Source organism: Salvelinus fontinalis, chromosome 14, assembly GCF_029448725.1.
Source record: "Salvelinus fontinalis isolate EN_2023a chromosome 14, ASM2944872v1, whole genome shotgun sequence".
In the NCBI taxonomy this organism is placed as follows: Eukaryota; Metazoa; Chordata; class Actinopteri; order Salmoniformes; family Salmonidae; genus Salvelinus; species Salvelinus fontinalis.
The window spans coordinates 22903692-22922624 of NC_074678.1; the positions used below are offsets into that span (position 1 = coordinate 22903692).

Sequence of the window (18933 nt, forward strand, 5' to 3'; positions counted from 1 at the left end):
TGATTTATGTGGACTTTTCTATTTTGGAATCCTGCTGCTGGCCTTTTCTATTGGCTGGTTTAGCCAGGAATGAACCATCTGTGATAAACACTGACAACTATCACTGTACGATCACTGTACGGCTACAGTTATCCAGCTATGTGACATTTTGATACAAATGCCTCCAATTTAGCATTATTTTATGTATTTGCTCATATAATTAGTGCACTGACAAACTATTCGCAAGTATTAAAACTGGACAGATATATCTTATTTTATTAATTTCGATGAAGTGGTCTCCTCCACTGTCTTTCCCGACTCCCGAGCTGTCAACCGCAGTCGAAAAGGGAGGGTCAACATGGCGTCCGAGCAGGTCTGTTTTCAATAGCCTAAGACATTCTTGTTTTTCTACATTTCACATTCACGGTTTGCTTTTCAAACGTCTGGGGTTTAGATTTAAGCATCTACATCAATACGAACTCATTTGAAAGAATTTATTTTAGTCGGACGTTGTAAAGCGGTTGCGGAATATCCATACGGTTTTACTCTTCCCAAGCCCTTTATAATGTTTTTATGATAAGCTATCGCTCGAAATAACGGTTGATTGGCGCAGTTTTGAACGGCATTGGTCAATTTAAACTGGTTGTATTATCCCAAAGCATGAAGTTATCTTTTAATTTGAGTTGAATATGGACATATTCACATTTGTTACGGGAAAATACGAGTGATTTATTTTTAGTCATTGCACACAGACAGAGAGACTCGGGTGTATAATTGCGCGCATTCTTTAGAGCAGTCTGTCTATCCAGCGACGCCTGCGTAAACGCTAATTAAATACGATGTGGTAGTTTCAGTGTTACAATATATGGTTCTGTTTTTCTGTAGTGAGATATATATTTGTTACGTTGTAACTACATGTGGTAGTTAAGTAGAATGTCAATTGGGTTGTTACAATGTATCAACTAGATTAACTAGACTGCAGAGTTGAATACAATAACCTGTGGTACTGTAGTTTCAGTGTGATAGCTAGAACTCTCTTCATGTTTCGTCTCACACAGTGAAGTCCATGCTTTGATTAATGGGGACCACCCAAAAAGTGGTGTGTAGATGTCACAGCATCTACACATTTTACGCCTGAGCCTTTATACTGATGTTTACTGTTGTGTCTGTTGAAGGAGAGTTCCAATGGGCCTGTGAAGAGGTCTATGAGGGAGAAGGCCATCGAACGGCGGACCACCAACAAGGAGCACAACAGCAACTTTAAGGCAGGCTATGTGCCCATAGAGGAGGAGCGCCTGCACAAGACAGGCCTGAGAGGACGCAAGGGCAACATGGCTGTCTGCATCATCATCCTGCTCTTCCTGCTGGCACTCATCAACCTCATTGTGAGTGCCCAATTACACACAAAGCTCCTCTGCATTATGTAATCATCCTTGTGTATCTGAATTCACTTTTAACTCAGGCTAGTAGCATGGCGCCAGAGAAGATGGCTGACGTTTTACGTGCTCCTAACTGAATGTTTTTTTTTGTTGGTTGTTTGTAACTTATTTTTTTACTTATTCTGTACATAATGTTGCTGCTACTGTCTCTTATGAGCGAAAATAACTTCTGGACATCAGAACAGCGATTACTCACCACGAACAGGCAGAAGCATTTTTTCAAATTCAACGAGTACGACGAGCCCAACATGAAGGACATAGTGCTTTCCCGGGAACAGGCCCAAATCCCTGTCATTTGCGTGAAGAGAAGACTGAGAAAAAGAGGACAGAGGACGAGCTGACTTCTGAGACTTCGTAGGCGATCGAATAAACCCCCACTGCCTTCCGTTCTACTAGCTAACATGCAATCATTGGAAAATAAAATCGACGACCTATGAGGAAGATTTAACTATCAACGGGACATTAAAAATGGAAATATTGATGTATATTTGTAAACAGCAGCTGGTGCAGGATATCTAAGGAAGTCTCGAGGTTTTGCTCGCCTGAGGCAGATTATCTCATGATAAGCTGTAGACCACACTATGTACCGAGAGAGTTTTAATCTGTATTTTTCGTAGCTGTCTACATACCACCACAGACCGATGCTGGCACTAAGACCGCACTCAATGAGCTGTATTCCGCCATAAACAAACAGAAAAACACTCATCCAGGGCCAGACGGATTACCAAGACGTGTACTTCGAGCATGTGCTGACAAACTGGCAAGTGTCTCCACTGACATTTTCAGCCTCTCCCTGTCCAAGTCTGTAATATCAACATGTTTTAAGCAGACCACCATTGTCCCTGTGCCGAAGAACACTAACGTAGCCTGCCTAAATGACTGACCCGTCTGTTGCCATGAAATGCTTTGAAAGGCTGGTCATGGCTCATGTCAACACCATTATCCCAGAAACCCTAGACTCAATGCAATTTGCATACCGCCCTAACAGATCCACAGATGATGCAATCTCTATTGCACTCCACACTCCCCTTTCCCACCTGGACAAAAGGAACACCTATGTGAGAATGCTATTCATTGACTACAGCTCAGCGTTCAACACCATAGTGCCCTCAAAGCTCATTAATAAGCTAAGGACCCTGGGACTAAACACCTCCCTCTGCAACTGGATCCTGGACTTACAGACGGGCCGCCCCCAGGTGGTAAGGGTAGGTAACAACACATTCGCCACGCTGATCCTCAACACAGGGGCCCCTCAGGGGTGCGTGCTCAGTCCCCTCCTGTACTCCCTGTTCACTCATGACTGCACGGCCAGGCACGTCTCCAACACCATCATTAAGTTTGCCGATGACAACAGTGGTAGGCCTGATCACCAACAACGACGAGGCGGCCAATAGGGAGGAGGTCAGAGACCTGGCCGTGTGGTGCCAGGACAACAACCTCTCCCTCAACATGATCCAAGACAAAGGAGATGATTGTGGACTACAGGAGGAGGAACGAGCACACCCTCATTCTCATCTACAGGGCTGTAGTGGAGCCTGTTGAGAGCTTCAAGTTCCTTGGTGTCCACATCACCAACAAACTAACATGGTCTTAGCACACCAAGACAGTCGTGAAGAGGGCACGACAAAACCTATTCCCCCTCAGGAGACTGAAGAGATTTGGCATGGGTCCTCAGATCCTCAAAAGGTTCTACAGCTGCACCATCGAGAGCATCCTGACTGGTTGTATCACTACCTGCTATGGCAACTGCTCGGCCTCTGACCGCAAGACACTACAGAGGGTAGTGCGAGTGGCCCAGTACATCTCTGGGGCCAAGCTTCCTGCCATCCAGGACCTCTATACCAGGCGGTGTCAGAGGAAAGCCCCAATAATTGTCAGACTCCAGCCACCCTAGTCATAGACTGTTCTCTCTGCTACCGCACGGCAAGCGGTACCGGAGCACCAAGTCTAGGTCCAAGCGGCTTCTTAACAGCTTCTACCCCCAAGCCATAAGACTCCTGAACATCTAATCAAATGGCTACCCAGACTATTTGCATTGCCCACCCCCCCACCCCTTCTTTTACGCCGCTGCTACTCTGTTAATATCTATGCGTAGTCATTTTATTAACTCTACCTACATGTACATTACATTTTACCTCAATTACCTCGACTAACCGGTGCCCCCGCATATTGACTCTGTACCGGTACCCCCTGTATATAGTCTCGCTATTGTTATTTTACTGCTGCTCTTTAATTACTTGTTCCTTTTATTTCTTATTCTTATTTGTATTTTTTAAACTGCATTGTTGGTTAGGGGCTTGTAAGTAAGCATTTCACTGTAAGGTCTACACCTGTTGTATTCGGCGCATGTGACTAATACATTTTGATTTGATTCGCATGGCATCATGATAATGTTAGTTATGGCTATGTTATAACTAGTTATGATCATGACAATAATCAAATCAATATATCTGTACATTTTCCCAACTATCAGATCACTCTAGTGATCTGGACGGTGATACGAATCGGGCCTAGTGGTTGTGACAGTATGGAGTTTCATGAAAGTGGGCTGCTCCGTTTCAAGCAGAAGGCAGACATGGGCGTGGTCCACCCACTGCACAAGAGTACTGTGGGGGGCAGGAAGGACCAGGACCTGGTTATCACCGGCAACAACAACCCGGTGAGCTCAGGCAAAACACACTCACTTAGGCAAAACAGTCAGTTAGTCAAAACCCATTCACCTAGACAACACACATACAACACACAGGCACAAACACACACACTGAATAGATTCAGAACACACAAATGCATTGTTGTAACTAGTCTATACATACACACATCCCCAATACCCAAATATAAATACATTAACCTTTTACTGCGTTGGGCTAAATCAGTGTTTCTTGGTAGTCTTAAGCAACTCTACTTTGAAACATAAGTATACACCTCAAACACATGGTTATGGGCTTAAAAATACTTAAATATCACAAAACCATTTGACATAGAAACACCAGATTTTCAGCTGGGTTTAAAAAAATGTTTTAATTATTAAATTATGAAAAACATTCCACCCATGAGGCCACTGGGTCATTTGACTGCAGAAAAGGGCTACTCAGACTGTATGCTCTTACATGTATAGTTTCTTTTGTTTATGTGTTCCAGGTGGTGTTCCAGCAGGGCTCCACTAAGCTCAGTGTTGAGAAAGAGAAGACGTCCATCACCAGTGACATGGGCATATCCTTCACTGACCCCCGCACTCAGAACACCTTCTTCAGCACAGACTTTGAAAACCATGAGTTCCACCTGCCCAAAGGAGTCAAAGTACTCAATGTGAAGAAGGCCTCCACAGAAAGGGTATGTTTCAGGGTTACAGAAGCTATCTAATAAAACATGTAATTAAACCGTAGGATTGACCTTGCGGTGTGTTACTGGAGATCAAATACATTCTAGAATCTGTTCCTGTCATTGATGAACATTTTGAAGAATCCCAGAAAAAGTGAAGACTCTCTTTCAGATCACCAGCAACGCTTCCTCTGACCTGTCCATCAAAGGGGACAGCAAGGCCATCATCCGTGGCAACGAGGGGGTCTTCATCATGGGCAAGACAGTGGAGTTCAGGATGGGAGGGGACATTGAGCTCAGAGCTGTGAGTGTCACCCCTTACCAAATTTGTAATACATTTTGTATACAATTTGAAAGTCTATGGTGTAGTGTATTCCATTAACAGATATGGTTAACAAGGTATTTCCCTTTGCAGGAGAACAGTATTGTTTTGAACGGATCTGTGATGGTGAGCGTCACTCGCATGCCTAACTCCTCAGTGGGGGCCAATGTGTATTTCGACGAGGGTCTGTTGAGGTACAAGCTGTGTATGTGTGCAGACGGCACTCTGTTCCGTGTCCAGGTGAAGTATCAGAACATGGGCTGCCAGACCTCAGACAACCCATGTGGAAAGGCTCACTAAAGAGACTGGAACACAAACTGATGTTACTCCATCCATCCTCTCCTACAATCAACAGATGGTCTGGCCAACCAGTGTTGAAATACCATAGAATGGTGTACAGTGCATACTCTATATGCATTCAAACACTCTTTTTTTATGGTGGTCTTTTTGTTTGTCTGCATATTCACCTGGCCAAATATATCTAATTAAGTGCTAAAGTATTATCATAGTTTTTCTCTGACTATATGAAGTAACAGAAGCAGCACTTTACCAAGCCATCCAGTATTACCAGTATTCTGGATATTTTTATTAATCATTATTTTACATTTATATTTCCGCTGGCAGCTGTGTGTGACTCAAATACAAATCACCCTGTATTAGGCATCAGCCACTGATCACATAGTGTGGGGCACATTTATTTATTTATTGATTATGGTTAGTTAAGGAGTTATGAGGTGGAGTTAGTGGGATATGTGCGAAATAGGAAAGTTAATTTTAGCCATTCAGTATTGCTGATTGCAGGAGATAATCTGTGCTTGTTTAAAGGTCTAGTGTAGATTTTCATGAGTTGACTCTCTCAGCACTCTAAATTGCTATCTACATCTGCCTTCTCATCCTGTACGTGCCAAACATTGTCTCTGTGTCTTCACAAAGGAAGAGATTAGAGTGTATTTAGTTATGATGCCAAATTGAATTCATTTCCATGTGTCTATAATACACTGCTCAAAAAAATAAAGGGAACACTTAAACAACACAATGTAACTCCAAGTCAATCACACTTCTGTGAAATCAAACTGTCCACTTAGGAAGCAACACTGATTGACAATAAATTTCACATGCTGTTGTGCAAATGGAATAGACAAAAGGTGGAAATTATAGGCAATTAGCAAGACACCCCCCAAAAAGGAGTGATTCTGCAGGTGGTGACCACAGACCACTTCTCAGTTCCTATGCTTCCTGGCTGATGTTTTTGTCACTTTTGAATGCTGGCGGTGCTCTCACTCTAGTGGTAGCATGAGACGGAATCTACAACCCACACAAGTGGCTCAGGTAGTGCAGTTCATCCAGGATGGCACATCAATGCGAGCTGTGGCAAAAAGGTTTGCTGTGTCTGTCAGCGTAGTGTCCAGAGCATGGAGGCGCTACCAGGAGACAGGCCAGTACATCAGGAGACGTGGAGGAGGCCGTACGAGGGCAACAACCCAGCAGCAGGACTGCTACCTCCGCCTTTGTGCAAGGAGGTGCACTGCCAGAGCCCTGCAAAATGACCTCCAGCAGGCCACAAATGTGCATGTGTCAGCATATGGTCTCACAAGGGGTCTGAGGATGTCATCTCGGTACCTAATGGCAGTCAGGCTACCTCTGGCGAGCACATGGAGGGCTGTGCGGCCCCACAAAGAAATGCCACCCCACACCATGACTGACCCATCGCCAAACCGCTCATGCTGGAGGATGTTGCAGGCAGCAGAACGTTCTCCACGGCGTCTCCGGACTCTGTCACGTCTGTCACATGTGCTCATGTGCTCAGTGTGAACCTGCTCTCATCTGTGAAGAGCACAGGGCGCCAGTGGCGAATTTGCCAATCTTGGTGTTCTCTGGCAAATGCCAAACGTCCTGCACGGTGTTGGGCTGTAAGCACAACCCCCACCTGTGGACGTCGGGCCCTCATACCACCCTCATGGAGTCTGTTTCTGACCGTTTGAGCAGACACATGCACATTTGTGGCCTGCTGGAGGTCATTTTGCAGGGCGCTGGCAGTGCACCTCCTTGCACAAAGGCGGAGGTAGCGGTCCTGCTGCTGGGTTGTTGCCCTCGTACGGCCTCCTCCACGTCTCCTGATGTACTGGCCTGTCTCCTGGTAGCGCCTCCATGCTCTGGACACTACGCTGACAGACACAGCAAACCTTTTTGCCACAGCTCGCATTGATGTGCCATCCTGGATGAACTGCACTACCTGAGCCACTTGTGTGGGTTGTAGACTCCGTCTCATGCTACCACTAGAGTGAAAGCACCGCCAGCATTCAAAAGTGACCAAAACATCAGCCAGGAAGCATAGGAACTGAGAAGTGGTCTGTGGTCACCACCTGCAGAATCACTCCTTTTTTGGGGGTGTCTTGCTAATTGCCTATAATTTCCACCTTTTGTCTATTCCATTTGCACAACAGCATGTGAAATTTATTGTCAATCAGTGTTGCTTCCTAAGTGGACAGTTTGATTTCACAGAAGTGTGATTGACTTGGAGTTACATTGTGTTGTTTAAGTGTTCCCTTTATTTTTTTGAGCAGTGTATATTGCCTAATGTTCAGAAAAGGGAATATACACTATATATACAAAAGTATGTGGACACCGCTTCAAATTAGTGGATTTGGCTATTTCAGCTACACCCGTTGCTGACGGGTATATAAAATCGAGCACACGGCCATGCAATTTCCATAGACAAACATTGGCAGTAGAATGGCCTTACTGAAGAGCTCAGTGACTTTCAACATGGCACCGTCATAGGATCGCACCTTTCCAACAAGTCAGTTAGTCAAATTTCTGCTCTGCTGGAGCTTCCCCGGTAAACTGTAAGTGCTGTTATTGTGAAATGGAAACGTCTAGGAGCAACAGCGGCTCAGCCGCGAAGTGGTAGGCCACACAAGCTCAGAACGGGACCGCAGAGTGCTGAAGCACTTAAAAACCGTCTGTCCTCGGTTGCAACACTCACTATCGAGTTCCAAACTGCCTCTGGAAGCAACATCAGCACAATAACTGTTCTTTGGGAGCTTCATGAAATGGGTTTCCAGCCGCACACAAGACTAAGATCACCATGTGCAATGCCAAGCGTCGGCTGGAGTGGTGTAAACTTGCCGCCATCGGACTTTGGAGCAGTGGAAATGCGTTCTCTGGAGTGATTGAATCATACTTTGCCATCTGGCAGTCCGACTGATGAATCTGGGTTTGGCGGACGCTAGGAGAACGCTACCTGCCGGAATGTATAGTGCCAACTGTAAAGTTTGGTGGAGGAGGAATAATGGTCTGGTGCTGTTTTTCATTGTTCGGTCTAGGCCCCTTAGTTCCAGTGAAGGGAAATCTTAACGCTACAGCATACAATGACATACTAGACAATTGTGTACTTCCAACTAAGTGGCAACAGTTTGGGCAAGGCCCTTTCCTGTTTCAGCATGACAATGCCCCCGTGCACAAAGCGAGGTCCATACAGAAATGGTTTGTCACGATCGGTGTGGAAGAACTTGACTGGCCTGCACAGAGCCCTGACCTCAACCCCATTGAACATCTTTGGGATGAATTGGAACGCCGACTGCCAGCCATGCTAAATTTGCCCAACATCACTGCCCAACCACACTAATTCTCTTGTGGCTAATTGGAAGCAAGTCCCCGAAGCAATGTTCCACCATCTAGTGGTAAGCCTCCCCAGAAGAGTGGAGGCTGTTATCGCAGCAAAGGGGGACCAACTCCATATTAATGCCTATGATTTTGGGATGAGATGTTCGACGAGCAGGTTTCCACATACTTTTGGTCATGTAGTGAGTGTACTTGCACTAAGATACACTACAGATTAATGCAGTCAGCTGTTTCTTTTTCTGTGGTATTCATGAAGCTTTGTTTGTTTCAATTATATTTTGTTAACATGGGTTTGAAACATACTATTGAGTGATATTTTGTGCAATATAACGTATAGTGGCAATACTACAAGGGTGATGTTTATCTATTTTGAGCTCATTGGCACTTGTCTAACATGCTTATATTGTGTATTAAATTATTTCTACGGTAACAATGTGCTTGGAGAAATGTGATCATCTCAAGCAGCAATATGGACTCCATGCTTTAATAGATGTAGGAATTCATTGTTTTCCAATGGAACCTTGAGAATGAGCTTTTGGATAATATCAATGATTTAACTTATGTTTGTTTAAATAAAGGAATATTCTGTGTTTGAAAAGCCCTGTAATCTGTATTGAATCTTGTCTCGTGTCGATTTGCAGTTTTATTTTCACGTTTGAAAACTGCCCTATTTGTACCCTATCCCACAATGCTCACTTGGAAGTGTCAATGCATTTACAGTGTACTAGCTATATTCTACGTCTACTACATTTACAGTGTACTAGCTATATTCTACGTCTACTACATTTACAGTGTACTAGCTATATTCTACGTCTACTACATTTACAGTGTACTAGCTATATTCTACGTCTACTACATTTTACACAGTAAAGGGGCAAAATAACCAAGATTACTTTTATAGCATGAAATCTGTTCCAATCCAGTTATTTATTAATAAATCCAAGCTGGGCGTAGTTGTCCTTTTCATGAGTATTTCTGGCAGCACAGGTAACTGTGAAAGAGAGGGAAACAACGTCCTGGTGAGACATTAACCACGCCATGTGAATGATTTCACATCAGCATAACGTTTATGCCATTGTTGTGAATGCATGTCTGACTCAACATGTTAATAGACACTGAAGACTTTGATCTGAAACGACAGGAGAAAAAGTTGTAAAAATCTGCTACCTTTGCCAATGTACTGGACGGGCCTGGGGAGAGACTGAAAGTCGAGTTCATTACGGTTGTATACAATGCAGACATGGAGGGGTGAGTGAGTTTTTTTCACACATTAATTTATATTTGTGTGTATGACGTGTGCTAATATTGCAATGCATGTTTCTAAATTTGAGAGTAATGCGTGTGTTTTGACTTTATTTGGACGCTGTTGTATGTGTTACTCTTGGTATATTAGGGTATATCTATTGAATTTACCTTCAATACTGTATGTGTTCATATATTGTCTTTAATGTTGAAACTCACAAGTCACTAACATTAGTTATCTCTTTTTGTTCTACCTATGGGCACAGGGCTGTTTGTGATGGCCGTGTCTCAGTGGATGTTCTGTGCTGCAGTGCTGCTCCTCCTCATCCAGGGGCTCCAGTGTTCTCCAACTCCCCCTGCCTGTCCTGAGTCCTGCCTTTGTCAGAGAGGTCCTCTGTTAAACTGTTCCTCCGCTGGTCTTTCCAAGGCCCCACAACACATCCCTTCCACCGTAAATGATCTAGACCTATCTCACAACCTCCTGAACTCCCTTGCCCCCTCGTGGCCAAGTTGGGGGCTTAATAATCTATGGCTTGGACACAACAGCATCACTCACCTGTCTCTGTGTGTGAGGAGGACCTGGAGGGGTAAACATGGGAGAATACTCCTCTCACACAACAGAGAAAGATGTGTATCCTGGGCCCCGGCCCTGCAGCTGCTGTCTGCTGAGAGGAACCAGCTAGAGATGATCCCTGAGGGTGAGTCACACACACACTCTAACACATCAGGAATTGCTTCGCTGTACTATAAATGTAGTTACACTAATCACAGGTTGCTTTGCCTAACACACATACAGGTAACTGCCAAATTAAAGGAAACACTTGAGTAAATGAGGGATACAAAGTATATTGAAAGCAAGTGCTTCCACACAGGTGTGGTTTCTGAGTTAATTAAGCAATTAACATCCCATCATGCTTAGGGTCATGAATAAAAATGCCCAGTTGCCCATTATTTTGCCTACCATGGCTAGAAGATCTCTGTGTCTTTGAAAGAGGGGTCTCAAAGGAGCATAGGAGGTTTAAAGGGTGTGTGTGTTTTTGCTCAGTCATCAGATCTCAACCCAATTGAACACATCTGAAAAAGCGTTTTCTACAACCATTAACAAAACACCAAATGATGGAATTTCTTGTGGAAGAATGGCATCACATCCCTCCAGTAGAGTTCCAGGCACTTGTATAATCTATGACAAGGCGCATTGAAGCTGTTCTGGCTCGTGGTGGCCCAACGCCCTATTAATACACTTTATGTTGGTGTTTCCTTTATTTTGTCAGTTACCTTGCATTCGAAAAGTTTCAGACCATTGACTTTTTCCACATTTTGTTACGTTACAGCCTTATTCAAAAAAAAAAACAATTGTTTAATCCTCATCAATCTACACACAATACCCCATATTGACAAAGAAAGTTAAAAATACATTTATTAAAAATAAAAAACAGAAGTGCCTTATTTACATAAGAATTCAGACCTTTGCTATGAGACTCGAAATTGAGCTCGGATGCATCCTGTTTCCATTGATCATCCTTGAGATATTTCTACAACTTGATTGGAGTCCACCTGTGGTAAATGAAATTGATTGGACATGATTTGGAAAGGCACACACCTGTCTATATAAGATCCCACAGTTGACAGTGCATGTCAAAGCAAAAAACCAAGCCGTGAGGTCGAAGTAATTGTCCGTAGATCTCTGAGAGAGGATTGTTTCAAGGCACAGATCTGGGGAAGGGTACCAAAAATGTTTTGTAGCATTGAAGGTCCCCAAGACCACAGTGGCCTCCATCATTCTTTAATGGAAGAAGTTTGGAACCACCAAGACTCTTCCTAGAGCTGGCCACCCGGCCAAACTGAGCAATCGGGGGTGAAGGGCCTTGGTGAGGGAGGTGACCAAGAACCCGTTGGTCACTCTGACAGAGCTCTAGAGTTCCTCTGTGGAGATGGGAGAACCTTCCAGAAGGACAACCATCTCTGCAGCACTCCACCAATCAGGCCTTTATGGTAGAGTGGCCAGACAGAAGCCACTCAGTAAAAGGCACACGACAGCCCACTTGGAGTTTGCCAAAAGGCACCATAAGGACTCTCATACCAAGAGAAACATGATGAAACCAAGATTGAACTCTGGCCTGAATGCCAAGTGTCACTTCTGGAGGAAACCTGGCACAATCCCTACGGTGAATCATGGTTGTGGCATCATCATGCTGTTGGGATGTATTTCAGCGGGAGGGACTGGGAAACTATTCAGGATTGATGAAGAACAGAGATGAACGGAGCAAAGTACAGAGAGATCCTTGATGAAAACCTGCTCCAGAGAGCTCAGAACCTCAGACTGGGTCGAGTGTTCACCTTCCAACAGGACACGGCCCTAAGCACACAGCCAAGACAACGTAGAAGTGGCTTCTGGACAAGACTCTGAATGTCCTTGAGTGGCCCAACCAGATCCCGGACTTGAACCCGATCAAACATCTCCGGAGAGACCTGAAAAAAGCTGTGCAGCGATGCTCCTCATCCAACCTGACAGAGTTTGAGAGGATCTGCAGAGAAGAATGGGAGAAACTCCCCAAATACAGGTGTGCCAAGCTTGTAGCATCATACTCAAGAAGACTCGAGGCTGTAATCACAGCCAAAGGTGCTTCAACAAAGTACTGAGTAAAGGGTCTGAATACTTACAGTACCAGTCAAAAGTTTGGACGCACCTACTCATTCCAGGGTTTTTATTTATTTTTACTATTTTCTACATTGTAGTATAATAGTGAATACATCAAAACTATGAAAAAATACACATGGAATCATGTAGTAACCAAAAAAGTGTTAAAGAAATCAAATTATATTTTATATTTTTCCAAGTAGCCACCCTTTGACTTGACGACTGCTTTGTACACTCTTGGCATTCTCTCAAACAGCTTCACCTGGAATGCTTTTCCAACTGTCTTGAAGGAGTTTCCACATATGCTGAGCACTTGATGGCTGCTTTTCCTTCACTTTGCAGTCCAACTCATCCCAAACCATCTCAATTGGGTTGAGGTCGGGTGATTGGGGAGACCAGGTCATCTGATGCAGCACTCAATCACTCTCCTTCTTGGTCAAATAGCCCTTACACAGCCTGAAGGTTTGGGCCATTATCCTGTTGAAAAACAAATGATAGTCCCCCTAAGTGCAAACCAGATGGGATGGCGTATTGCTGCAGAATACCGTGGTAGCCATGCTGGTTAAGTGTGCCTTGAATTCTAAATAAATCACTGACAGTGTCACCAGCAAAGCACTCCCACACCATCACACCTCCTCCTCCATGCTTCACGGTGGGAACCACACATGCGGAGATCATCCGTTCACCTACTCTGCGTCTCACAAAGACACGGCAGTTGGAAGCAAAAATCTCAAATTTGGACTCAGACAAACAGACAGATTTCCACCGGTCTAATGTCCATTGCTCATGTTACTTGGCCCAAGCAAGTCTCTTCTTATTGGTGTCCTTTAGTAGTGGTTTCTTTGCAGCAATTCTACCATGAAGACCTGATTAATGCAGTCTCCTCTGAACAATTAAAAAAACAGATTAAGCAACACCTCGCGGCACAACGCCTCTCCCCTATTTGACCTAGATAGTTTGTGTGTATGCATTGATATGTAGGCTACGTGTGCCTTTTTAAAAATGTATGTAGTTCTGTCCTTGAGCTGTTCTTGTCTAATGATATTCTGTATTATGTCATTCTGTATTATATTTCATGTTTTGTGTGGACCCCAGGAAGAGTAGCTGCTGCTTTTGAAACAGCTAATGGGGATCCTAATAAAATACCAAACAGTTGATGTTGAGATGTGTCTGTTACTTGAACTCTGAAGCATTTATTTTGGCTGCAATTTCTGAGGCTGGTAACTCTAATGAACTTATCCTCTGCAGCAGAGGTAACTCTGGGGCTTCCTTTCCTGTGGCGTTCCTCATCATAGCCAGTTTCATCATAGCGCCTGGTTTTTGTGACTGCACGAAGAAACATTCAAAGTTCTTGAATTTTCCGCATTGACTGACCTTCATGTCTTAAAGTAATGATGGACTGTCGTTTCCCTTTGCTTATTTGAGCTGTTCTTGCCATAATATGGACTTGGTCTTTTACCAAATAGGGCTATCTTCTGTATACCAAACCTACCTTGTCACGACACCACTGGCTCAAACACATTAAGAAGGAAAGAAATTCCACTATTAAACTTTCAACAAGGCACGCCTGTTAATTTAAATGCATTCCAGGTGACTATCCCATGAAGCTGGTTGAGAGAATGCCAAGAGTGTGACTGGTACTGTATGTAAATGTGATATTTATGTTATTTTTTATAACATTTGCAAAACTTTCCAATTTTTGGTTTTGTTTTGTCTTTATGGGCTATTGTGTATAGATTGAACAGGAAAAAAACTATTTCATCCATTTTAGAATAAGTCTGTAATGTAACAAAATGTGGAAAAAGTCAAGGTCTAAATACTTTCTGAATGCACTGTACACGCACATGCATGAACACCCATACTCTTATGAATGATTATCCAACATAATTAGGACTTTGCTCTTTTCGGAAATGATTAAACTGGCCCAGTCAATCACAAAATGAATTTGACAAATCATTGTACAATCTTCAGCCAATTGTAGACGCTGTTTACTGACATTCCAATGGTTCATCAGAGGGTGTAAAAGTGTAATGATTGTGTTTTAAAGGAGGAAAATGCCTCAATCATAATTTTATGGTAGTATTATCTTGCTTTTTTAATATTCCATCAGAGGAGTTGAACCTTTTAGTTGTGTATGCATTTACTGGTGATTGTGCTTTCTCCTTGTTTGAGGTTTGTGAGGACTGTCGGCAGTTGCTCTGTGAGACAGAGGCCTCTCCGTGCTGTTTGGTATTCTGCTCACAGTCTCCTAGCGCTCCTCTAAGGAAGCCCAGACCCACAATGCCTCACTTCAGCTCAGCAGTGTCAGCCTAGTGAAAAGAGGAGATCGCAGGAGAGACTGAAAATCAGTGTAAACTAAATTCTGTCAACAGAAATCTTTGGCCTGAATCAGTCATAACATTTCCATTTTAGTAGACACTTATCCAGAGCGACTTACAGGAGCAATTAGGGTTAAGTGCCTTGCTCAATGGCACATAGGCAGGCTTTTCACCTAGTCATCGCAGGATTTGAACCAGCCACCTTTTGGTTACTGGCTAAATGGTCTTAATCACTAGGCTACCCAACCCTAGTCATTTGTTTATACTCTAGCCAGGGCATAATGTTTAGCATACAATTAATTTAAAACAAATCTGTTCCAAGTACAAAACCATTTGATTGTCAATAACTCAGTGTCCCCAATGTCTTGTAGTAATAATGCCTCTGCGTCTTTGTTACCACCACACCGTAGTATTGTAGACTGAGATGTCACCACAATGGCCCAGGGAAGTAGACACTACAGTATGAACATTAGAGTAAACCCTATAGTGGGTGTAAACAAACGCTATCAGTGCCTCCTAGTTCAGTGATGTCAGGTATAGGGAGCAGGTGTTGGTGTGGCTTCCCAGACAGGTAGGCAGGGACATGTAAGGGCAGGTATTCATTTATCTCAGGGTGGTCTCCTGCTCATAAAGCTATGGGAGGAATGTCATGTCAGCTTACTGCCCACATACAGAACAGTACAAAGGTGAGAAGGGGACTTCTGTGATCATATAGTCAACCACCTCATGATTACCATCCTCTGTGCATTACTGAGGACAAACAGGTGCCATCCTAGTAATCTGTGACATTATGCCACTAATGTGAGGACTATGTTGATGTGCTGTCCACTAGGCCTGGGAGGCAGTGAGTTCCTGCAGGTGCTGCAGCTCTCCCACAACAGGATCTCTGGCCTGCAACCTGGAGATCTTTGCAGGTGCCCCAACCTGAGAGAGCTTCGCCTGCAGCACAACCACATCTCCCACCTCCACCCACTTGCCCTCAGGGACCTCCCGGAGCTCAGGGTAACTACAAATCATTAATAGTAACTACTGCATCACAACATGTTATCCGGTTACCACCTGACCCAAACCTCACCTGAGCTCAGTACTATAACAGATTTCTGACATTCCTATAATTTTCATAATGACATCCTTCAAAAGGTCCTGGATCTGAGCTTCAACCTGTTGACCAGAATCCCTCCATCCGCCTACCTGTCACTGCGTAACCTGAATGTTCTGGTGGAGGTGAGTGGTAACAGGTGGAGGTGTGACTGCAGCCTGCGGAGCGTGAGGAGGTGGATGGCCTACGATAGGCAAAGGGCCCAACAGCAGATCTGGAGGGGGGTGGTGTGTTCCTCCCCCTCCACCCACGCAGGTAGAGACCTGCTACACCTGGAGGACAGTGACCTCACCTGCTCTACAGTTGAGAACAGGGAGGGGCTCCACCAGGATGTGACAGTGACTGAGGGGACAGAGATCCTGCTGCCCTGCGGCCCTCCACAGCAAGGTAACACACCCAGACAGGAAGCTTCTGCCTTTCACTTGTTGCATTACACCAATATTAAATTTGTTTGTAACAACTTACATTTCAGATCAATCATACAAATGTGATGCGAATAAAGTAGCAGCTTTAATGATTACATTTTTTAAATCATGCTTGGCTTTATGACAGTAATACACTGTTGATGTATTTGTTCTAGATTCAACATGGTGGACGACTAATGGACAAGTTTCTGGAAGTCAGATGGGCCTGCTGATCAGTGACATCACAGAGGAAGACGCAGGACTATACGTGTGCATGTCTGGGCCAGAAGAGCAGTATATATCTGTATTTAACATCCATGTCCATAAGACACAGAGGAAAAGCAGAGGCACCAGGAGTTTACACTGGGAGAGGAAGCTGATAAACACTGAGGTAGGCAGCCTCCAGAGGGAGGGTCAGGGGACAGACCTGAACTCTCTAGATCTCCACAGGGCTTCTCAGAGAACACAGTCTGACCTGGTCCTGGCTGTCTGCCTGTCTGTATTCATCACCTTCCTGTTAGCATTTATACTTGGTGCTCTTGCCAGACCTCTCCTGGACCCTCTCTGGAGGAGGTGCTGTAACCGTACCAAGCAAAGCTCTTCCCCAGCCCAGTCGGTCTCCTCCGCTGGGCAGGGCCCCTACGACGATGACGCCTATTCAGATGAGGACGCTCGGGAGGAATTAGGAACACACAGGGAGAGTAGAGTGACATTCAGAGGACATCCTTCAGAAATAAGGGATCAGAGTAGCATTCCGTACTATAATCCTGTGTCCAATAGCAGACAGGACAACCTCGCTGGGGAATATGATGCAACATATGAGAATGTTTATGCAAAGAATATCTCACACCCCTCCCTTGAGGTCCATCACCCACCTGACGAGAAGCCCAGCGCACAGGGCTCAGGCAGCTCCCAACAGGACAGCCCAGAGACAGACATCCATAGTGGAGAACTCTCTGATGTCTCTCTGAGTGAACCACAAGTGGGTGCTCATCCAGTCCATACCCACCATGGCATGGAGTTTGAACCCATCCCTGACCCAGAACAGTTGCAGGGATATCGAAGCTCGTCCGTGTCTTCACACTCTGATCAGGAGAGGCCGGATAGGGATCAGGATATGGACTGGCCCAAAAACTATTTGGCTCAAAGATTGGAGGAGAAGTGCAAGACCCAGAACAATCCCTGGGAGCATCAATCCCTCCAGAAGGAAGATGACTCCTTTGAGCAGAGTTTAGATTTCCCTATGGTTAAACAAGTTGATGTGCCACAGATCAAGATCTGCAGCGTGGGTGAGATCCCTGGATTTACAGCTGAGCCCTTTACGGATTGGAAACCAATCAAGGCAGATCCAAACTCCATGGAGCCTGAGCTGTGGAATGACAGTGGAGAGAGCTTTGAGTTCCCTGATTCCATCCGAGGTGCATCGGCACAGTCCAGCAGTCAAGATCTCTCGGGTTCTGCTTTTGACGATCAGTTGAGAAAGGAGTATGAACAAGCTCGGAATGAAGAACCACTGGTGAAAGACCAGAGGGAGAATAATAAGCTGCTGGAGCTGAACCTAAGTTACAGTGGGAATGAACCTACAATGTACACTGTGAACCCAGAGACGGAGGTAGTGAAGGAGAAGATGATTGTCCAGAATGTGGGTGAACTGATACAGGAAGTTCAGAGTGCTCTGAAAACACAGGAGTGCTTTGATTGGTCCAGTGATCATGGGGATGAACCCACAAAGTACACAGTGAACGAGGAGCACGATGAGGATTCAGCTCAAGTTCCAGATGTCATGTACAGGGATCCATCTCTCAGTCTTGGAGACACTGTCTCTTTGGTGCCAAGGAAAGCTCTCAATATTGGCTTCTCCAAGGAAGGTTTTAAATATCAACCAGAGCCTGAGACAAGGTCGACTGGCTTGGCTCTAACCACCCATAGTGCCATCAGCACAAAGGAACCCCTTCCCCAACAGTCATTGCCCTCAGACGGGACAAGGGTTGGAGACCTCAGACTCAGTAAGCGTCTCGATATTCAGCCCCCTCAGGAAGCTCCACCTGCTGCCCCAGGTTCACCCTCTTCTAGCAGTGAGAGTAAGGATGAGACTACAATTAATCAAAAAACAGAAGAGGATAAAGCGAAGATCCCAGATTCATATTTCAGGCTTGCAGGCATTGATGTCTCTTTTGCCCCAAGGAGAGCTCTCAGTATCGGCGTCGCCAAGGACAGCTCTTATCATCCAGAGCCTGAGTCAAGGTGGTCTGGCCTGGGTCTCACCTCCCAGACTGCCATCAGCACAAAAGATGAAGGCTTTAACAAATACACCAAGCCCCTTCCACAACTGTCTTTGCCAAAAACATCCCTCCCTTTCTCCACCTCTTCAGACTCTCAGATGGCTGAGGAGTCTCCAACTCAACTATTCTATGTCCCCCCACTTGGGAGACGTCTGGATAGCCACCCCCCTCAGGAAGCTCCACCTGCGGCCCCAAGAACGCCCCCACCCTCTGGTTCATCCTCTTCTAGCACCGGGAGCGAGGATGAGACTACAATGAATCGGGGAAA

General features: G+C 44.9%; 1 protein-coding gene across 1 annotated transcript; it reads left to right on the top strand.

Annotated features, from left to right (window-relative positions):
* Nucleotides 1-129: 129 nt before the first annotated feature.
* LOC129869632 (beta-sarcoglycan-like) lies at nucleotides 130-6094 on the top strand. The gene is made up of 6 exons (XM_055944219.1): nucleotides 130-352; nucleotides 1155-1364; nucleotides 3892-4077; nucleotides 4557-4748; nucleotides 4909-5040; nucleotides 5152-6094. Exons 1-6 carry the CDS (start codon nucleotides 338-340, stop codon nucleotides 5356-5358), a joined length of 942 nt encoding a protein of 313 aa, XP_055800194.1. The 5' UTR covers nucleotides 130-337; the 3' UTR covers nucleotides 5359-6094.
* The last annotated feature ends 12839 nt before the right edge of the window (nucleotides 6095-18933 follow it).

Bases quoted from the DNA above. Each gene is read 5' to 3' on its own strand.
- LOC129869632 (XM_055944219.1), top strand. The intron at 1,365-3,891 runs GTGAGTGCCCAA...CCCAACTATCAG, and splicing joins TGGCACTCATCAACCTCATT to ATCACTCTAGTGATCTGGAC. The intron at 5,041-5,151 runs GTGAGTGTCACC...TTCCCTTTGCAG, and splicing joins GGGACATTGAGCTCAGAGCT to GAGAACAGTATTGTTTTGAA.